The 21,731-nt window shown below is 46.9% G+C and overlaps 1 protein-coding gene across 1 annotated transcript; it reads left to right on the forward strand.

The window, feature by feature from the left end:
* Positions 1–769: 769 nt before the first annotated feature.
* KLHL6 (kelch like family member 6) lies at positions 770–19,815 on the forward strand. Its single transcript, XM_003208937.4, is given in 8 exon segments — positions 770–1,152; positions 5,026–5,191; positions 8,785–9,234; positions 11,417–11,654; positions 15,635–15,837; positions 16,739–16,952; positions 18,838–18,875; positions 18,877–19,815. Coding segments are annotated over 8 exon segments (1,836 nt in total). The 5' UTR covers positions 770–889; the 3' UTR covers positions 19,141–19,815.
* Positions 19,816–21,731: the final 1,916 nt, after the last annotated feature.

Genomic DNA, 21,731 nt, shown 5'->3' on the forward strand with positions numbered 1-21,731 from the left:
CTGGGAGACAAAAGAGGAAACAAACACAATTAAAATCCGAGGACTCACCAAACCAGGATTCCTAGAAATAAGTGTCACAAAGGCAAGGTCTGTTGGCACTCACACTGCCAGGATGTCAGCTCTCTGGGGGACTCATTCTGTAACCCCAGCACGAGAGCCTCCCAGGCTTGCCAGGGCTTTTGCCCTGTTGTTTCAGCAGGCTCCGTGCTGATCGGCTGTCAGCTCGTGCTTACGGGCCGGATTATCTGCTAGGCAAAGCCCACGGAGACCCAACTCAGCCTTCTGTAAAAGTCATAGCATTGCAAAACATCCTGAGATGGAAAGAAGAGTTTTTCCACGTTTGTCATCTAGCATGTCGTGACAGACAGAAAGTTACCTAGGAAGCTTGTGAATATATGTGTTACTAAAATTATCATTAAAAAATAATACCCAAAAGTACCAGCGTAGTGATTAATAATAATGTACCTGGAAAAAGAATGTTAAAAGAACGGCCTGTTCCCCTCTGCAGCCCGGCCAGCCTGCAGTGTGCCCATCGCTGGGGCCAGCAGGTCTGGGTAACAGAGCAGGGCTGGCCAGAGGTGGGAAGCAGGCCTTCCTCTCACTTGTAATCTTCTCACACACAGAGGCATCTTAATTCCTTTCTAAACACGTTGATGCTGCCTGAAATTCACCAGGAAAAAAAAAAAAGTTAAAAAAAAAAAGTCTTTGTTTGTGTTAACAGGATGAGAAAGTGCAAGGCTTCCTGTTATGTGTGTGTGACAGCTACAGATAAGCGGAGAGGAGCTCTGGACAGGAAATCCGCCCAACTTCTGCAGTGTGACTCGTCTGAGGCTTAGGAACTCTCTTTCAGATCGAGGCACCAACAGAATGAGACGGTGCTGGCCAGAACATGGGGGACACGCTGGAGAAGAGCTCTGAGGACGCTGAGTTCTCCTTGGACAATGAGTGCTCGACAAAAAAAATGGGGGAGCTGGTGGAGGTCTCCAGCGGTGAAAAGATCAAGTTTGATGATACGGGACTCTCTCTGGTGCTCCAGAATGGCCTGGAGAACCTTCGGCTTGAAAATTCCCTTACGGATGTCATCCTGTGCGTGGATAGCAGGGAATTCTCCTGTCACCGAGTGGTCCTCGCAGCAGCCAGCAATTATTTCAGGTAAGGCACGCTAAGAAACAAACCAAGGAACTCAAGTTGCGTCTTAGTCTTGAGCCGTTGATCTCCAAGGAGAGTAAAGTGGGTGGTAAACTGTGCAACTTTGCGGTGAGTCTGCGACTCCTGATACTTTCAGCTCTTTTTCAAGTCAAAGACTTAAATAAGGCAGGTGCAAAGCTGTGGATTTGCCAGAGTTCTGTTACCAACACCCAATAAACCTGCTGGTGACATGCAGAGAAAAGGAGAATGGGCGGCCAGCAAGCAGGAAGTGGATTTTTAACCAAGTATCCAGAGCTATAGCCCCTTGTGTTATTCCTTTGGGATCCAAGCAAAGAGGAAGATTCATTTGGATCACAGGATATTTTTAATGGGATAGGAGTGGATTTGCACGATTTGACCATTGTTCTCATTACTGTTCTGTGGTAAAAATATATATTGCATAAAATCGTCGAGGAGGAAAGAGAGGGAAGTTTTCATTTTTCCTAGTATTACTGAAAATCAACTGTAACAGAAATTACCAACTTGAAAGCAACTTACCATTTCACTCCCATCTTGAATTTTGCATTCTTTCAGCACTACAATAGGTATCTGAGACTACAGGCCAGCAAGGACAAATTTTAGACACATAGAGGAACTTGGTATTGGTTTTAACACAGATTTTCCACTATCGTTTAGACAATCACATTTGCATGGCTGGGATTTTTTTCTTTCTTTTTTTACTGCTAAAGTGGTCAGATGACTGAATAGCTACAAAGGAAACATGAGAAAAAAAGAACCTGTGACCACTTGTGACATAAGTAGAAAGCTAATTTTAATGGGTTTTGTAAGCTTTGCTGGCAGTGCTTGAAAGCACAGTTCTGGTTTTATTGTCTTATTGCAGAGATGCTGAATATACAGAGATGGGTATTACTCCTGCAGGTGTACTACAGAGATAGTGTATGTGAAAATACACAGTTACAAGCAGACATGCCCAAACATTTTGGGTTAGTTTCAGTCAAGCTTTGCAGAGAGGCAGAAATCTCAAAACTGTGAAGCACCCACAAGTCTGAAGGAAATGGGCAGCTGGGAGGAGGAGAGGGGCTGGGAGCGGGTTCCCACCGCCTCAGCTGCCCTGAGGGAGCCAAAGCACGCACTGCTGTACTCATCCAGACGTGGAGGCACGTGGAGCTGTGTCCTGAGAGATGGGGAGTGTGTGAGAGGAGCAATGAGACCGAGCACAGGGTCTGGGGAGCAAAGGTGAGGTTCCTGCGAGGGAGGAAAGGAAGACATAAGTCTGCAGGGAGCTGAGCTTCACTAGTTCTGCTTATTTCATCTTGCCATCACTCACCAGGAGCTACAGGGGCTGGAAGAAATTTTTCAACCACACCATTCCTGTAAGCACTTGCCATGTGATGTGAGCAACCTGGGCTACTGGGAGGTGTCCCTGCCTGTAGCAGGGGGGTGGAACTGTGTGATATTAAAGGTCCCTTCCAACACAAACCATTCCATCATTCTATGATTCTGTGATTGCAGGATCTCCAAGGCCCTTCCTGAAAGCACAACCAGTTCATGGCAGCTGCTGTAGGCACAGCTGAACAAAGCTATGGCTCCATGCAGCGTCTGCTTGAGAGTAGATAGCCCAGTGCTTCTGACATGCCCTATACCTGTGGCCAAAGCAGGATTAATGTTCTCCCTCCTCCCATGTGAAGGTACAAGAGCAGAGGTCAAGGTGGAGCAGCAGTCCCTCACTGCATTGCCTGAGGTGGTGGGAGAACAGGGAGAGGGGTGAACCAGTATTTTCCAGAGCATCCTCAAACTCCAGCATAGTTGTTTGAAGTCAGGTTCATATTCATGAGCACAAGCACTCCAGCGTGGGTGGGCACTCAAGAAGTGCTTCACAAACTGCATTTGTTTCATTGAGATTTCTCCCTGATTTTTGTTAACTCACCCATGTTTAGGCATCCATATTTTGGCCCTGGGTCCCTCACTTCAGAAGTGCATTTATTAAAATAAATGTTGGTTCAAAGGTTTAGTTTAGAATTACACAGGGACAGGAAACAAAGAAACAGACAACAAAATTGGTGGGCATATCTGCAGGGCTTAGAGGCCAAGAGAAAGCTATCACAAGAAGGACACAGCAGCCAGCTCTCCTGATGGATGCTGGCTATCTGAGTGCTGTAGAATGCTCCCACTCTGCAAGATGGAAATGAAAGTTTGCCTCTCCTCCAGACAGGGAATATTCATTGCAAGACTGGAGGCAGCAGTGTAAGAGAGAAAAGGAACTAGAGCAGACAACACCTGCACCCTACAGCAGCCCATTTCTCACTCAGATGGAGCATTTGGACCTATCAATTCCATGCAACTGAAACAGTGGTTTTTTTTTCAAACCTCGCTTCGCATTGAAATCTCAGTCCCGTGGAGAAGTGGGCACTGCTTTTTTCAAATGGCCACCTGCCTGCATGTCCCTGGCTTACCCACAACCAACAGCATCAGCAGGGAGAGAAGAGAAGGACAATCCACCATTTGCCCACTGAGATTAAGGAGCATTCAGAAGGCATCTCTATGCCTTTTGAATGCACTGATTTCTAGGGCAGCAGCAGCTGGAGCAGAGCAGTGCTCAAAAAACCTCTCATGAGCTGAGATGAGTGAAAGGACGAGGAGAACTTCAGATGAGTTCTATTTCCTATGACTTCTCTGCCCAATTTTCCTGCTTAAAAGTTAGGACTTTTTCCTGAAATGCAGCCATATACGCGAGGCAGCTAATATAAGCTCTCTCTGGCTATAAAACCTCTGCTGAGACAAGGAGCAGGGAGCAACCAGAGCATGGAGCAGCTGATACCTTCCACCCATTTGCTAACAACTCTGCCTAACTGCTTTGCAAGAAAACCCGTGAACATCTTTACTTCTCTGAACTGCATCAATCTGACAGCTTTCTTGCTGTCTTTTCCAAGAAGCCTTTTGACCCCTAGGCACTTCCCAGGTTGCAATGTCCTGTCAACATTTTATGTGACTAATAAAGATGGGCTTGGTGTACACAGCAGAGAACCGCTAATGACACATTAGAGCTGCACGTTTTTCATCAGTGCAGGCACAAGTGGACTCGTGCTTCTATTCTGTTGTGCCAGACTCTGAGTGACATGAATTCTCACCTCAAATGCAGTAAGCAAGGCCAGACTGATCAACCTTCTACATAAAATCAAAAGCGTTGTATGAAATACTTGTAACTACGGTCTGAAAATGCAGACGGTGTTTGCCCTGCATCTACCACAGTGCAAAGAGCATTAAGATAGATCTTAGAGAAATTTATTTTTCATATCCAACATGAAGAACTTGACCAGTACCAAAGTTATGCGCGACTGTTGCTTTTCAGATACGGTATCATCCACCAAAAGGAGAGACGTACCAGTACGGGTGAAAACACTGCATGTTTATGTTAACACCAGCTCCAGTTCCCCGTTACCCAGACACTCCTCTGGCCCACAGGCACTAACTCTATAGTCCTACCAGAGCTTAGCAGAGGAAAATACATTCTCTCCTGGCTCATCCTTGGTACCAGTGGGATAAAAGCCATTTTGGAGCCTCAGGGCTCAGTCTAAGTAGCAGCCTGCAGCTCTGAAGCACAGAAGCACTGACTTTTGGTCTGCCTTTTGTTGCTACAGAGTTCCAGGTCTGCTGCAAGTCCAGCTCTGAGGTATCATTTCTAAGTATCTTCCTTATCAGTTGAGTAAAGAGGCATGAAAACAACAAAAGCATACTCCTTATTACTTTGCTAGAGGGCTAATTGCATAAAATATGAGGCAATCCAAGTATTTTGTTTTGAAATCTATATAACCAAATGTTTTCAGAATGTCTCATCCTGGCTGAGATGCAATAAAAGATAAACATCTTTCTTTTCAGGGCCATGTTCTGCAACGATCTAAGAGAGAAATATGAAGAGAAGATTATACTTAAAGGAGTTGACGCAGAAACCATGAATATACTTTTGGACTACACTTACACCAGCAAGATGCTCATCACAAAGCAAAATGTGCAGAAAGTTTTGGAAGCCGCCAGCCTCTTTCAGGTACAGATAGCTCAAATGCACAGGTCCAGCAAGAGTCTGTTCTACCCTGGTTATGGTACTTTGATTTCATGGGTTCCAGGGGCACTTGGCTTTGTTTGTATTTACATTGCAGTAAAAATTGGCCATGGCAGCCACGGGCTGCAATGCTTCTGCACTCTGTGCTGTACCAATAAGCACACAGCAAGGCTCTGCCTCCCAGAGCTCCTGCCAGGCTGCAGGCCCTGGGCAACATGTGACAGCCCTGCCCCACCAGTGCCTGCCCAGCAGGACAGCAACTTCATCTCTGCCTCTCCCCGGCCTGGAGATGGAGGCTCACCGCACAGCCTGCACCTGCCTTCGCAGGAGTCCTGATGGAAAGGTTTTAGTCACGACTGAGGCAGTCAGACTGAGCAGCGTTACTCAGCCTTTGGTCCATCAAGTATTCACGTGTCCTTTAAATCACCTGTGAGGTCTAGCAAATTGCAGGTCCTGGTACTGAGCTGCAAATCCCTAACAAATTGCAACCAGCATAACCTGCCAAGTGCCGGTGTGTGTGTGTGTGTGTGTGTGTGTGTGTGTGTGTGTGTGTGTGTGTGTGTGTGTGTGTGTGTGTGTGTGTGTGTGTGTGTCCAGGTCTGTTCGTTCAGGGAGGTGAGGAGCACCTGACTCCCTAAGCACCACAGTTCACGATGCACTAAAGATTCCTGAATCTTAACGAACACGTCATGTGTTGCTGTGACAGCAGCCTGGTGCCTTGTGCTGAGGGTAGCTGGTGTTTGCTGTGGGGAGAGCAGGGAAGTTACCCCTTACCATGGGGCTACTCAGGGAAGGTGCCTGGGGCTGTGTGCAGCTTGCTGATGTTTTCAGCAGAGCAGTACTGCAGCAGATAGCACTCAAAGGTTGCTCTGGGTTAATTTATCAGGTCATGTTCCTGAGATTTTTTGTTTGTTTTCTTCCAAAGCTTTTTTCCTCAGGCTTTTTTTCCTGAAACTATCAAGAGCATGAACTTAGATTTTTTTTCCTTTCTTTTCCCTATTTTTCATGAAAATTCAGATTCAACTTGATTCCCATAGCTGGTGCTTTAAGGAAAACTGTCAAATGCTGTGAGAGTATCGGTAGGGTCAGGAGGGTGCCATGAGCAAGAATAGTAAAATGCAAAAACCTAGAAAACTAGGAATGTTCTATGAGAAGCAGTGATCCTAAGCCTAGCTGCAGCTGTCATGGACGCGCTCAAGATTCATAAGGCCTGAAAGCCTCACATTATACACGGGTGAGGTTTTTGGCTGAAGATATGTTTTGTGTAAAAAAGATTTAGTAACTATGAGCATTCTGCCAGTTTGCCTCTGCTATGCACGCTGAAGAACAAAAAGAAACATTTGGAAGAGACTAATGTTTGATTTCAATATATTTACAGCTAAAAAGATGAATGCTTCAATTTGTTGTAATATTTTTCTTGGGGCACTATTTTCCTTTCCACTTAACAATGTGAAAAAAAACAATTTCCAAACAGTACTTTTTTTTTTTTTCATCCAACCAGCAACAATTTTTGGCAGCGCCTCTCTCCAACCTCTCTGATTTGACTGAGGACCAGAAAGTAAATAATTTGCAGAGCGTGGCCTAGGTCAAAGCTGGGACAAACAAGGACTCGCAGTGAAAAAGGGAAAAAGGCTTTATTATATTCGGAGAGAAGGCCGAGTGGGGGCCAAGCAAGCATACAGGGTGCCTCTAGCAAGTAGGAACATTAATTTGAAGGGGTATGAGAAGGACCCAACTACCGGCGAGGATGCTCACAGGGAGCAGGGCTTTCAAAATGCTCAGGGCGGCATGAGGAGGGATCCTCACAGAAAGGAAAGATTGCCTGAAGGACAATGGGAGCAGGGGAACCAGAGACCTGCAGTATCTTCCTCCTGTCTCACCTGCCCCTGTGGGGCTGACAGGGGTGTGCCCAGCAAGGTCTGGGGAGTTTGAGGGAGTTTTGCCTGTAGCTGAAGGCAGCGGTGGGAGCCAGGCAGCAGGGGTGAGGAGCAGCAGAGCGGGGAAGTCCTGGCGTGCCGCGCTCCGGCCGGCCGGTCTCTGGCTCAGCCTCAGCAGTGCTGCTTCTCACACCCACGCCTCGCGGTTCCGCATTTGGCTGCACAGGGGCAGCCCGGCACTGCACGGCCGTTACACCGCCAGTGCTGCTGGGGGGTTTGTTCTGAGCACTGCGCAGAGCTGTGGAGAGCACTGTGCCAGGGTCAGCTTCCAGACCTGCAGACAGCTTCGTGTGTGACCATGGCATATCCCACCTGTGCTATTTCTTGCTCTTCCGTACCACCAACTTTGATAGGACTAATACGTAACCTGCCCCAGGCGCTGCTGGTGCTGGCAAAGTCCTTTCAGGCCCTCAGGAGATGCGCAGCGTGGTCACAGTGTGAGCCTTGCAGTGGCGTGGCCCTGCAGTGTGCTGCTGGCATATTGATGTCACAGGCAGCAGTGTGTCCTGAGGCCACGTGTAGCCTGGTGCACCAGGCTGTTGTGTTTCTCTAAACTCCTGACCACATCTAAATGTAAAACAGGAACCCAGCGTCTGCGATCGGCCAGCTCTGCTATACATTCTAAAAGTGTCAACACAAAACAAAGATGTCTAAAAGATTCTATCGTAATTAATGAGACAAATCTAAATACTATTGTGTTAAAAAATGTCTTTTATTTGTTTCACTTCCTCTTTACCCCTAAATTACTGTTATGCAACTTTCCCCTCTGGGTAGAACAAGTTAAAATGATCCGCTTGCTGCATTGGCTGGAAAAAAGACCCAAAAGGCATAGACAAAAATGTGTAGCATCTATTCTGGCCTATCTTTCATGTCAGTATTGCATCACTCAGTGACAACTGATACAAAGCACTTACGTCCTACTACATCCGAAATCACAAATGAGAGGAAAAGCCCAGCACAAAGTATTGTAACCTATCATTTGTGTTCAAGAAATGGGACATGGTTTAGTGGGGAAGTATTAATGATAGGTGGATGGCTGGTCTGGATGATCTTGAAGGTCTTTTCCAACCTTAGTGGTTGGTGATTCTATGATTTCTGCTCTGAGTAATCACCAGCAACCCAGCTCACATTGTAGCTCCTGCAGAGGCTCTGCAGATATCTGTGGTCCAGGAACAGGTTGAGGGAGATTGACGGGGCTGTTGGGCAAAGGAGATTAATGGCAATAGTTGTGATGCCCTACTAACTAACATGGGAAATTCTTTGATGAAGATTGTGTGCAAAAGGCACATGTATGTTTTGTGAAGGAAAACAAAGGTCACTAAGACCTCCAAAGATCTCCTCCACAGCACATAGTAGAAAGACAGCCCTCACTGTCAGCAACTCAAAAATGTACATGTGGTCCTTCTCTTCCTGCGACATCTCCAGAACAGAATGGCACACCTGTGCATGCAGGGCAGGGCAGCACTTTAATACTCACCTTCCAGATCACAACATTCTAGGAGATACCTGTCCTTGTGTGATTCATTTCTTGTCTCTCCCAGCTCCTGGCTCACTAGGGCCGACCCCGAGCTTATAAGCTCTTCTGTGTTTTGTCATAGAAGGAATCACTCTGTGCTATGTATGATTTTTTTCTGCCCACAGTTCCTGCGCATGGTAGATGCTTGTGCCAGTTTTCTCACCGAAGCCCTTCAGCCAGACAACTGCGTTGGCATCCTGAGGCTGGCTGATGCCCACTCCCTGCACAGCCTGAAGCAGCAGGTGCAGAACTACATTATCCAGAACTTCACCCAGGTCCTGAGCTATGAGGAGTTCCTGGAGCTCCCGGCTGATGTTCTCTGCAGCACGCTGAAGAGCGATGATCTCTACGTCACGGAGGAAGCACAGGTGTTCGAAACCGTCATGAACTGGGTCCGTTACAAGGAGTCGGAAAGGTTTCCTCTCTTGCCAAGTGTGCTGGAGAATGTCCGTCTGCCCCTGTTGGACCCTTGGTATTTCGTAGAGACTGTTGAAGCCGATCAGCTCATTAGACAGTGTCCGGATGTCTTTCCTTTGCTCCAGGAAGCAAGAATGTACCATCTGTCAGGCAATGAGGTGAGTAAAAATGGAAGCTTTTGTTGCTCCTCCTTAACGCCTCTGCTCAAAAATCCCATGGGAAGGAGCACTACTCCGAGGCAGAAAAAGAGGTGTCACTAATTAGTGCTACTGAAAAGTCAAGGTTGGCTTCACCAGTTATCCTGCTGATTTAGAAAGCACGGAAGCTTTTAGTAGTGTGTTTTAAAATCAAAGCTCCCAGCTTCCTGTTTATGAACATGTGGGCTCAAACCCTCATACACAGACCTGAGCAGCTAAACAAAGACCTTGGATGACTTCCCCGGTTAAGAGGCAAAGCAAATGGCATTACTCCCCACACCTCATGGTCTTAGGTAGTATTTCAAGCCCAAGCAAGGAAGACTAATTTCTACACTAAACTCTATCACAGCCTGTGGAGAGATATCTTTCAGAAAGAACTTCCAGGGAAGATGACCTCTCCCCAGAGGAAGTGATGTGCCTATCCTCCTCATCTTCTGGGTCTCTGTACCCAAAAAGAAAGGCTCATCTGGGCACCTGGTCAGGGCCTGTCCAGCCTGCTTGAGTCAGGCTGCGGTGGATCTCCAGTTCCTCACCTGGAAAATTAGCTATCAGTCACATCTCCTGGCCCTACATGTGGGTGAGAGAGGAGAGCAGCTGGAGGTCAGATTTCCTAAGAGGAGCAAAGGTACAGGAGTGTGTGAGGACAGGTAGGTGCCCCCAGGGTCAGGGAGGTACGGGAAGGTGGGAGGCCTCAGGAACATGCTGAGGATCCATAGCTGACCGTGGATGTGAGTCACCGGAGGGGAGGATGATCAGCTCTTTGTGCTGGCGGCTGGGTGGGTCAGGTCCCAGCCACCTGGGGCAGCAGCAGCCGCTCTGGTGGAACTCCACAAGGAAGGCCTGCCCCACAGTCTGCAGGCTGGCCTTGTTGGTGCGGGACATATGAAGGGAGTGTTGCTCAGGGCTGTACACTCATTGCACTCGCCTTCAAAAGGCAGCCGTCAGAGGCGGCCCTGCCAGAAGTGACAGACAAAAACAGAAGTCTGAAAGCCAGCAAGTTCTGTGACAGATGATGAAAAAATCTTGCCTAATGATTTGTTAAACACTGGGAAAATAAAAAACATAGCATCTGCATAAACAATCTTTTAAAATAGAAATAAACTATGTCAATTTATAGAAGCATATTAAAAATAGTTTAAAACTGTAAGCAGGCTGCCTGCTGCCATAGTATTTAACCTGGAGAGAAGCCATTCTGCTTCTTTGGACAAGTAGGGTTACTGCAGGGGGAGCAGAGCTCTCCCAGCACACTTCAAGAGTCCACAGATTGAGAGATGTCACGGGACAGAGCAGAAGCAGAGGAACAACTTCAAGCGTTCCTGTTACCATCTAGACCACATTTCTTATATGATGAATAATTGAAGAAAATAAAGAAGGTTATTCCTTCTGTCCTTCAGCACAGAGCTGGCATGCCTCAGGTCACAGTAATGCACTCATTTGCACTTGCCTGCAAGTATTCCCTTCAAGCAGAGCAGAAACTTCCAAGCACCCCCTGCATTCTTTGCTCCTGGTGAACCTCTACCTAGGAATTGACTTTATCCAAGTGTCTTTGGTTGATGCAATGAGCCAACAGGCAGTAAATCAGAGCTAACTACATTTCAGAGTCTCATACTGGCTTTAAGTATTCTAGCTTTGGCTTTCAATTAAAGCCTACAAACAAAGAAATAAATAAAAGGAAAACACAATAGAGGATTGTTATTGTTTTGACACTTCAACATATGTCTTCAGGACAAATAATATCTGCTCGCACTAATTACAGGCTTGCTCTCTCCAGGCTCCCCAAGACAGGCACAAACCCTGTGGCCCTTTCACCTTGCCCTCACCCTGCTAGCCCCAACAAAACATGTTGGCTTCAGCTGCCCACACGCACCCAGCCTCGTCACTGTGCCCTCTTTCTGATGGCCCTTGGTGCCAGCTTGGGAGCTCTAAGGAGGCTGGGATCCAAAAGGATCCATGCAACCTCTAACTGCAATGCTTCCAGGATGCTTTCTAGGCTTTTAACTTATAGAGCATGTGATAATTGTTTCAGCTGATCGTAACCCAGCTGTGATTTGCAAGATAGGTAATCAAAAAATAGGTCGCCAGACCTTTCTGTAATTGTAGGTGTAAGTGCCCTGCATACTCACTCTGTCTTGCTTGCATTTAGATTATTACAGAGAGAACCAAGCCCAGGATGCACGAGTTCCAGTCTGAGGTGTTTATGATCATAGGGGGCTGTACTAAAGATGAGAAATTTGTAGCAGAAGTGACTTGCCTGGATCCGCTGAGGCGAAGCCGCCTGGAAGTAGCAAAATTACCAATCACAGAGCAGGAGACGGAAAATGAGAATAAAAAATGGGTGGAGTTTGCATGCATTACGCTAAAAAATGAAGTCTACATATCGGGTAAGGAACAAGATATGGGGAGTGGCTGAGGGGCACATGGTTCTCATGATTAGTTTCAGCTTTTATTGAGAGCGCGCTCATAGCTGCTTCCTAAGAACTGAGCACTGCGGGCATTCCCAGCGCTTTGGCCTTTGGTGGGCTCCAGAGAAGTGCTGGATGCGTGAGGACACCGCCTGGCCCTGGCAGGAGTTTAGGCACAAGTTTCTCTTCAAACAACGTTCTTCTATATGCATGGCTTCTTATGTGCAGCACCATAATCACAGAAAGGCCTCTGAGCACTGTTTAGCAAACATGAAGAATACTTGCTCCAGCATCTTCTTTATTGAATCATAGAATCACAGGATCCTTAGAGCTGGAAGGGACCTTTAAAGGCCACGTAGTCCAGCTGCCCTGCAGTGCCCAGGGACACCACAGCTGGATCAGGTTGCCCAGGGCCTGATCAGCCTGGCCTTGAAAGTCTCCATGGAGGGGGCATCCACCACATCTCTGGGCAACATGTGCCAGTGCCTCACCACCCTCAGTGTAAAAGACTTCTTCCTTTTATCTAACCTAAATCTCTTTAAGCTTGAAGCCATTTCCCTTGCTCTATCATCACAGACTCCACTGAAGAGTCTGTCCCCTTCTTTCCTGTCACTCCCCTTCAGATTCTGACAGGCTGCCCTCAGCTCTCCACACAGCCTTCTCTTCTCCGTCTGCACAGCCCCAGCTCTCAACCTGTCCTGTAGGAGAGGTGTTCCATCCCTGGGATCATTTTTGTGGCCATCCTCTGGATGTGCTCCAGCAGCTCCATGTCTCTCCTGTGCTGAGGACTCCACATCTGGACGCAGTGCTTCACATGAGGTCTCACAGCACAGAGCAGAGGGGCAGGACCACCTCTCTGACCTGCTGGCCATGCTTCTTTTGGTGCAGCCCAGGATACAGTTAGCTTTCTGAGCTGCGAGGGCATATATATGGACTTATAATTTGTCTACTTGCAGCTCTGCCTGCATAAGCAATAACCTGCCAGAATCTGACTAATTCAGCAAGAATCATTCAACAACCTGCAGGGAAGTGTTACCACTGTTTGGCTGCTACCTGAAATCTGCACTTTCAGGAGCCCTGCAACAGCACATCAGACAGGACTCTGCAAGTGCCCATCTGCCAAAGGCACTGTAACTATCAGAGCCAGAGGAAACCTAATGGTCCAGACACACAACATATATCAGGACAAACATGTCCTGAACATAACATCTGCAGGTTTCCTGGGAGCTTCAGGAGGTATATTTACCTGCCCACACAAAAGCAATTGAGCTCCATGTAGAGCTGAATCTTGGAGCTGCAGAGATTTCACCTTGACAATTAGGAGCTTTAAACTCAAGCTTGCCAGTATTACAGTTCAACAGCTGGCATTGCTGTTCTGTCCAAAACAAATCTGATGGCCTCCTTCCACTTTACAGAAGAAAAGAGACAGCAAAATAAGACAGTAATTACTGTCACCTTATGACCATGATACAGAACAGTGCCTCCATGGGTAGGAAGAATTTCCTGCAATATCATCCATGAGATTCTACTCTTACTGAAAACAGGAGAGTAGAAATGATGTGAGAAAAGGGAAGGGGGTGTAAATGCTTGGCTTACGTATAATTTGTCTTCATTCAAATATCTTCTATTGTATTTTCCTTTTTGGGAATTCAGATTTTTATGACTTCATTCCAATTTAAAATTTATTAAATCTTTATCCAGATATAAGAGTTAGATTCTTCTATCCTTAGTTAGAAATAAGGGAGATTTCTCTTTCCAGCCATAGGAGGTTTCTCTTTACTTGGCAGTAGACCCCCTGTTAGAGGTCAGCTGCAGAGGAGAACCCAAGTCAAGCACCCTGACTAACCAACATCTCTCACACCTTCACACCCTTGAGCGGACAGGTCTCTTTTCATTTGCTTTTATTCTCTTATCCTTTCCTCTTTCGCAAGGTCATAAGCTTTATTTCTCTCTCCTACTCCTGTCATGTTTTCTGATGCCTCTTCTCCACCTTTCCTTTCTGATCTATCCAGGCTGCCTCCATGCCAGGCTCATACATCCCTATGATAGTATCAGCTGGCTTTGCTCTTGCTGCCATAGCTCCTCTCTCTTCCTTCCCTGCATCATTTCACATCTTTGACTCCCTCCCTCCATTCCCTCTGGTCTTTCTTCTCTCTGCTTTTCACTCTTTCCACCCAAATAAAGGGCTGAATGGTCCACAGACATTAGTAGTTTACTTCCAGCTAATCCAAATGTTTCATGGTTCATTCCCTATTAAACACCTGGTGTGCCCTTCAACTCTATTTTTTTACTTGTAGCTCCTGTGACTTTCTAGTTCTTTTCGACATTGACCTGCATCTTTCCTGACTTGTCTTCCATGCCACATGCCAACTTCTCTCGGAATTTTGCTATAGTTTGGAGTCTTCTCTGCTCTGTTAGCTTCTGAACAACAGGAAAGCCCTTTGTACCACATTGATTCTGGATCACTATTTCCCCAAACAGCAGAATTGCTTTGACTGGATGGATAGAAAAACTCCAAGTGCAACTAAAAATGCCACCATTGTGGCTCATCATTCTGCTGCTTTTACTAATGCATTTCTGATTTTTCCTGAAATTAGAAAGAACTGTGGTCTAGAGAAAGAACAGAAATGAAACAACCCTCCAGTTCTCTCAGAACTCTCTCCCCACCCCATGATGTGCAGGCCCAACTCCTAGCTGAGCTCTCAGCCTGCAGTGGGAGGCACAAAGCCTGGGCATGGGGACTACAAGGGAGAGCGAGGGGAAAACACCTGCGGCCTCTCAGCCCCACTCTAGCTCTGAAGGCTGTGTTCAGGTCCTTCTGCCACTTCAGCCATTTCAGTGCAAATAAAATTCAACACACACATATGAAAAGCACTTAGACAAAAGCATTACAAACAGCTCTTTCTAGCATGCTAATTATCTCCTATTCAATCTGCTATTTGGCCCAGAGATGAGCTCCATCAGTTTGCAGTGATCTGGCTGTGGTACAGAATACCAACAAGGGCAGACACTTTCTCAATGGAATTATGAATTCCCTTTTCAGTACATCCACCAGCGAAGCCAATGTTTAATCAGGTTGCAGATGACAAGCAGTCAGCCACTCCGTCTGTGCAGAGGGTTTCAGGCTTAGCTATGTCCGTTCGTATTCCATCTCCACCATGAATGACATGCAAACAAAAGTACTGGCTAAAACATTACCCTTTGCTTTGCAACAAGGAAAGATTTTCTTGCAAGTCAGCTCTGGAATGAGTTTATAGGGACTAGTTCTGACCTTCAGTGTTTAACTGTGAAGCAAACTCAAATCAGTAGAGAAAGAAACCAGAAAGAGACATACAAAAATGAGATTTTGGACAGGCAGCTCCAGGACCGAATAGCAGCACTTGCAACATGCCAATCAGGACTGCTGTCAGCTAGGAACTCCCGCTCAGCTCTTTTTATACCTCACGCAGCACCAGCCTGGCTGGCTCCATCTGCCCTGTGCTGTGGCAGATCCCAGTGCAGACCTGCCTTCCAGGCACTGGTCCCACTGGCTGCTCACCCTCCCATCTTACTTAAGGCATGTCTGTCTGTTTGTTGGCTGCCAGCATTCTGCAAAGCCTGCAGAGCACAGAGGTCTGCCATGTACTGCTGTGCTCTGTGTGCACACTCACCCAGTGACTGTGCTGAAGTGGCAAAAAAAAGGCTGTGGTTTGATGTGAGAAATAGTGATCTACATTTACAGAATATTTGCTGTAGAAATTGTTCAGTGTTTCCTTCACTAGCAAGTAAACTAAATGCTGAAATATTCTTCTTGTTTAAGGGGGCCAGGCCACTGTTACAGGTAAACTGAAGGAGGTAACAATAAGCACCAGTGGTTTCTTCTGTATTATGAGCAAGCCTGGTCACAAGTTAGATATATTGGAAATTTTGTAGACCTACAAGCTATGGTGTCATACTTACTCGTGTCATGTACGCTGCAGGTGGCAAAGAAACACAGCATGATGTCTGGAAATACAATGCCTCCATCAACAAGTGGATACAAATCGAGTACCTGAACATCGGGCGATGGAGGCACAAAATGGCTGTGCTGGGTGGCAAAGTGTACGTCATAGGGGGCTTTGATGGCATGCAGAGAATCAACAGCATGGAGGCATATGACCCCTTTCATAACTGCTGGTCAGAGGTGAGACCCCGCATCATTTTACTTGGGACATTTGAGTAAGAAAATATTGTGGCATTAAATCACAAAAATGGAGAAGACGGGATCTCATAAAGTTCTTTTTAAGTAAGCACTTCTGGTCTGTGAACAGCCCAGGCATTTTCTCTCTCTAAATGCATGTCCTGCAGAAAATAGTAGACATAGGATTGTCAGCCAAATTATGCGAGACACCTGACACCTGGCTTTCCTTTCCTTTGTTGGCCTTTGGAGCTAGTAGTCCATAAAGTGCCAAGTAAGAGCATATGTAAACCAGAGCATGGGCTGAAAACCACTGCTCTGATATGTACAACAAAACGTGTACACCAACATGTACACTGTGTTTGCAGTGGGTTGCACAGTTAGGGTAGAAGCGCAGATTTCAAGGTAAACAGGGTGGAAAAAAGCAGTTCTGCTAACTGCTTCAAATGCTGAGAGTATTAGACAGTATTAATCCATGAAATTAATGAGATTAGGCACCACAATGGCAGATAGAAAAGTTTTCAGATGACACAGAACAGTGCAGAGGAATCTAACAATCATGGCTACGAGTAGAAGGATTACTATGAACAAGTTTCCTGTGCTTTATTTTTCAACATACATAAATATGTAAAAGAAATCAGAGCCATGTCTGACATTTCCTAGCTTTTGAATTGCCAACAATATAATTTTAATTCCAGCTTTTGAACACAGCATCTTTTTATTAAGGGGTTTACAGTCTTGAAGAAAAAAAAGAAACACTTCTCTCTTGTCCTTAGGCATGTACCATGCTTTGTACCCCACTGATCACCTTAGAAGTGATATCTGACATAAAACAGAGCAGACTTCCACCCTGCAGGTACCAGCCTGACAGCCTGAAATCAGAATGGTTACTGATGATGTTTTACAGGCCGCTCCCCTGATGGTGAATGTCAGCTCCTTTGCAGCAGCGAGCTACAGGAAGAAGCTCTATGTGATTGGAGGAGGGCCCAATGGGAAGCTGGCGACAGACAAGACACAGTGCTACGACCCTGCAGCCAACACGTGGAGCCTGAGAGCTCCCATGCCGGTCGAAGCCAAATGTATCAATGCTGCAAGCTTCCGTGATCACATTTATGTTGTGGGTATGTGAAGCATTAATGTTCCTTCTTGTCTGGACACACCAGGCTTGTTTCTGCCTGTTAGCTTTACCACAGATTCTGTGGAATATAATTAAATACTCAGATAACTCTTTCCACTAAGCCTACGAGGATGGGAATCCATACACTCAGCAAGAGTGGTGATGAGTCACCAAGTCAGCCTCCCTGTTACCATAACAGGTATCTTGGAAGGCTGGAGAACTTAAAGATATCCAAAGGTGGGTGCACAGTGGCAAGGGCATGAACTTGTGGGCTACCTCACATTCTCCTCTGCTCCCCTGCGTTATGCAGCCACTGCATGCAGGATTTCTGCAGGGAAATAGGCTCTATGGCAGAGCTACCCAAAGACATCATGCCTGAGGCTGATTCTGTCAGCTGCTAGAACAAAAGGCAAAGAGAGAACAGGAGTTTAGTGGTGGCGAGCTGAACTGTGGAGCAGGGAGCCTGTGTACATCTCCAGCTGGTGCTGTCTGATTTAGGGGCTAGATGTTACAACTCTTGATCCAGTTTGACATGATGCTCCTGATAAAGTCATGCAGTCTTTCAGACAAGAATATCCACCAGTAAGACTATTGTGTTCTTATGTGAGAATGTAGTGAATGAAATGTAGTTCCATTTGGATTGAACCTGAGCTTTAAAAGATAAAAAAAAGCCTCTGGTTATGGCATCCAAACAAATGAAATTACACGGGCTGATGAGTTATCCACAGCCAAATGAGTCACTGTCGCCAACAATATATGATTTAGGCTGCTGTGATTATCTATGCCACCTTACAGTAGCTTGACTGTCCCTCAAGCACTGGACAAGCATTGTCAAAAGCAACTTTTAGTACAACTACCATAGATAAGTGCTCACTTTGGCCATAGGTAGAATCCCAGGCTATGCAGCGACTCATCAAGAAGATCAAGGTTTCAGTATTTCCTTGGCCCTACTTGATTGATATAGATGCTGTAGAAAACACACCCAGTCCCTGCAGATCATAGAAGGCTTGGGTTGGAAGGGACCTCAAGGATCATCAAGCTTCAACCCTCTGCCACAGGCAGGACCTCCAACCTCCATATCTAACAAATACTAGACCAGGCTGCCCAGGCTCCATCCAACCTGGCCTTGAGACCTATAGGGATGGGTCCACAGCCTCTCTGGGCAGCTGTTCCAGCACCTCACCACCCTCATAGTAAAGAACCACTTAGCTGTTAGTACTCTCAGGAGGAAATATATTTCCAGAGCCTTTCTTGGGTACTGAGGCATTGACTATTTTTCAAATGAAAAGGACCTTGCAAAACTAGACAAAGTGCAGTTTCAAGAATGACTGCAGATTAGGGGAACGTGAAAAAAATGAAGGTCACTCTGCTTAGCTTACCCATAAGAAGATTAAAAGTTCAGCTTGCAAACTCTTAAAGAAGAATAGGGCTTTTGAAAACAGCTACATTCAGGCAGAAGGTGCTTTAATGGCAAGGTGGGAACCGAAGTTAGAGGAGTTAGTGCAGAACTCATGGGCCCATTTCTATTTGTGACAGCTTACCACATATAGATCGGCTTTCGTGGGCTGAGCTTTTAAACAAATCTGTATTTTCCTAAACTTGTGTCTTCTGCTGAAGCAGCAGATATGAGCAAGGTCCATCCCTGGGTGCACTGTGCTATGCTGCATGACCACAGCAGTCTGTTCTGGCCTTAAATTCCCTGTGAACAGTAAGTGACTTTCTGTGGCTCTGGCTTTCAGAACAATAAAGCATCCAGTGACCTTGGTTTTTTTTGGCTTTGGGTCATAAATCATTTGCACAAAAGTCATTAAGGAGCCCTGCTGAAGCAGGTTGTTCTGTTAGAAGCTTTGCGAGGAACTGCTGAAGGCTGATCTCCACTTCCTCTGCAGGTGGGGCGATGAAAGCACTCTACTCGTACAGCCCCCAACGAAGATACGTGGTGCCTCGTGACTCAGTTCACCCACGAGAGGGCCAGCTGTGGGATCTCTCCTTGCAACAACAAGCTGTTCATCACTGGCGGCCGAGATGAGAAGAACGAAGTGATTGCAACAGTGCTGTGCTGGGACCCTGAGACCCAGAAGCTGACAGAAGAGTGCGTCCTGCCGCGGGGAGTGTCTCACCATGGGAGCGTTACCCTCAGGAAGTCCTACACACACATCCGCAGGATTGTGCCTGGGGCAGTTTCTGTCTGACTGCAGGAAACTGCACAGAAACTCAACACCTCGGTGCCCCGGTGGCGCAGTCTGCAGGACGCTGTGCAGGTAGCCGTGGACGGCAGTGCTGCCACTTAGGGTCACCTGGGGAGTATCTGTATATATGCTCAGCCCTCGTGTTTTCTCTGTACAGTACGTCCTTAAATTATCTTAATTCCTTCCCTCCAGTCAAAAAAGGCACCGGCTGTAGTTTTCTCCTGCCAAGACTGTAGTCAGGTCAGACAAAGACATGTGGTAGGTAGGTGGGAAACTCAGCTCCCTGCTCGATCTGCCTGAAGTGGCTCAGCCTTTCCTGAAGTGTGTTCAGCTATTTATTGTGATCAGTTGGACTTGCAGCACCTACTAGTGAAAAAGAGAAGATACTTTTGGAATTAAAGCTTGTAACTTTGCTAAAATATAATGTTGTTTCCTCCAAAGCTGTGCTTTTTCTCAGTGATCGGCACATTAGCTTAAGTTAAAACTGGTTTGTTTGTTTGCTTGCTTGAAGACACTTTGTTAGATTTTCAGCTCTGTGTGATGAAAAAATTTCATCTCAGTTTGCAAGTTTTGCTGTCAGTCCCAAAGAAGAGACCGGCTGCAAAAATAAATGAACTCTAATCTTGTTCCACTGAACGTTCATTGTGGTTGTTTTCTAATAAAGCAGACCAAAAGCTGGCTTCCCTTCTGTTCTATTCTGGGCTGGTTACTGCTGTGTCCACCGGGCTCTCTCCTCCCTGCTGCTGCACATAAGCGTGTCCTGATCTGCCCCAGCCCCGCTCCGTCCCCGCTGGATGGCAGTGCTCCACCAGGCTTTTTCTATTGGATTTGGGCTTCCTGGAACACCAGTGGACAGAACAGCCTGCTGGAAAGAAAAACAGTTCCTGGTATTACAGCCGGCCTGATCCCTGGGACCGTCACATGCTGTACCAGAAGGGGCAAATGTGCAACATGCCAGCAGGGCTGGAGGCTCAGGTCTTGGCATCTGGGTCAGTTGTAGAGAAGGGAAAATAAACATGGAAGAGGTCATGCCTGGGACACTCTGGGAAACTCTTGGCCAAAGGCTGGGAACATATTCTAGTCCCTCCTCCCCTGCCTAGCTGCTGGAAAGAGCAACTCACCATTAAATCAAAAACAGAAAACACTGCACAAAACAAATCTGTGCAAGCAGAGTGCGTTGAGTCCCTCCGGCCTCTCTCCTTCTCTCTGCTGTCTCTTCTTTTGCCTGATACAGTACTAAAAACAGAATTTCTCGTATTGGTCTGAGACAAAAGTGGGGGTTTTCTGCACCCCAGGTGCAGAGCACTGAGGCTGTGGAGGGGCCCAGAGCTGCACAGGGCTGCACTGTGTGACAGCTGTGGCAGTGAGTGCCCTCAGAGGTCCCCCAGTGTCCTTCCCCACAAAGCCTGATAGAAATCCTGCCTCAGCGTACCTCATGCCTCAAAGATCACTTCTGTAATCCTAGCTCAGACTGACATTTTTGTCTTCTAATTCTTCCTACAGACCTTCCGTCTGCAGCTCTGCTGTCCTTGATCCTCTTCCCTCACGCCCTTCACTCTGCAGGGGCTGCACTTCTCATGATTCCACTGTTCCAGGCTGTCCCATCCAGCTCTGCCTCCCAGAGACATGAGGAAATGTCCCTTACAGAAGCCATTGCAGTGTGTTTTCACGAGGAGGGACCAGTCTGGCCTACCCAGGCTTACTGATTTTCACCCTGCAACACCAGCAGCAAAGCATGTATTTTTTTTGCTTGAGAAGAATCACTTCAGAATGCACAGTCTGTTGCTCTCCTTAGACAGAGCAGAGCCCCTGGTGTCATTCACATGGCTCCAGGCACCCTTGATGCCCAACACCAGGCCTCCTCCTGCAGTGCACCAGGCTCTGCTGGAAGCTCTGATGCTTTCGTAGCAGCTCACGCAGGGTTGTGGTTTTTTGTCCTTCAGATTTGTTCCTTCCGTTCAGATTGCACCTCTCTCATGTCGCAATCCAAAGGACTACTGGAAAAACAAAAGCATTCAGCACCAGTGGTTTCACGAAGATGCCAGAATCACAAGGTTTGTGGAAAAACTGCCAGGACTGCAGCACTGTGCCCCCAGAGACAGGGCAGAGCTGCATGCAGCAGAGCCCTTGTTTCAAGCAACCCTGCAATTTCCTTTTCCTGTCACTGGCTTTCCCCCACTATCACACACACCTAGCTCCCAGGGGAATGATCACACATGAATCACAGATGGAGCTTCCCACCAGTACTGCCCAGCTCCCATCTCTTAGTTCCCAGCTCCCAGCCCAGTCTGTGCGCTGTGAACCCAGCCGGGAGAGGGATGGCAGTGGTGAGCTTAGTGATGACATCAGCATGAGAAAAGCAGAAAAAAATGAACTGAGAATACATCTGGGGTACACCTTAGAGTCCAGCATATACCTTAAGGTGCAGCACTTATGCTACTGCAATTTGTTCAGGGATTACTGCTCCCAGCTGCCAAATCACATGTTAGAGTCGACTGCTCTCCGTTTCACTTAATGTGCTGGGCAGACAGACTGACATCCAAGAAGTTCACTTTGATGACCTCAGGGAGGTCAGTGGCAGGGCCGTGGTAAAT

This window comes from Meleagris gallopavo, chromosome 11 (assembly GCF_000146605.3).
Source record: "Meleagris gallopavo isolate NT-WF06-2002-E0010 breed Aviagen turkey brand Nicholas breeding stock chromosome 11, Turkey_5.1, whole genome shotgun sequence".
NCBI lineage: Eukaryota > Metazoa > Chordata > Aves > Galliformes > Phasianidae > Meleagris > Meleagris gallopavo.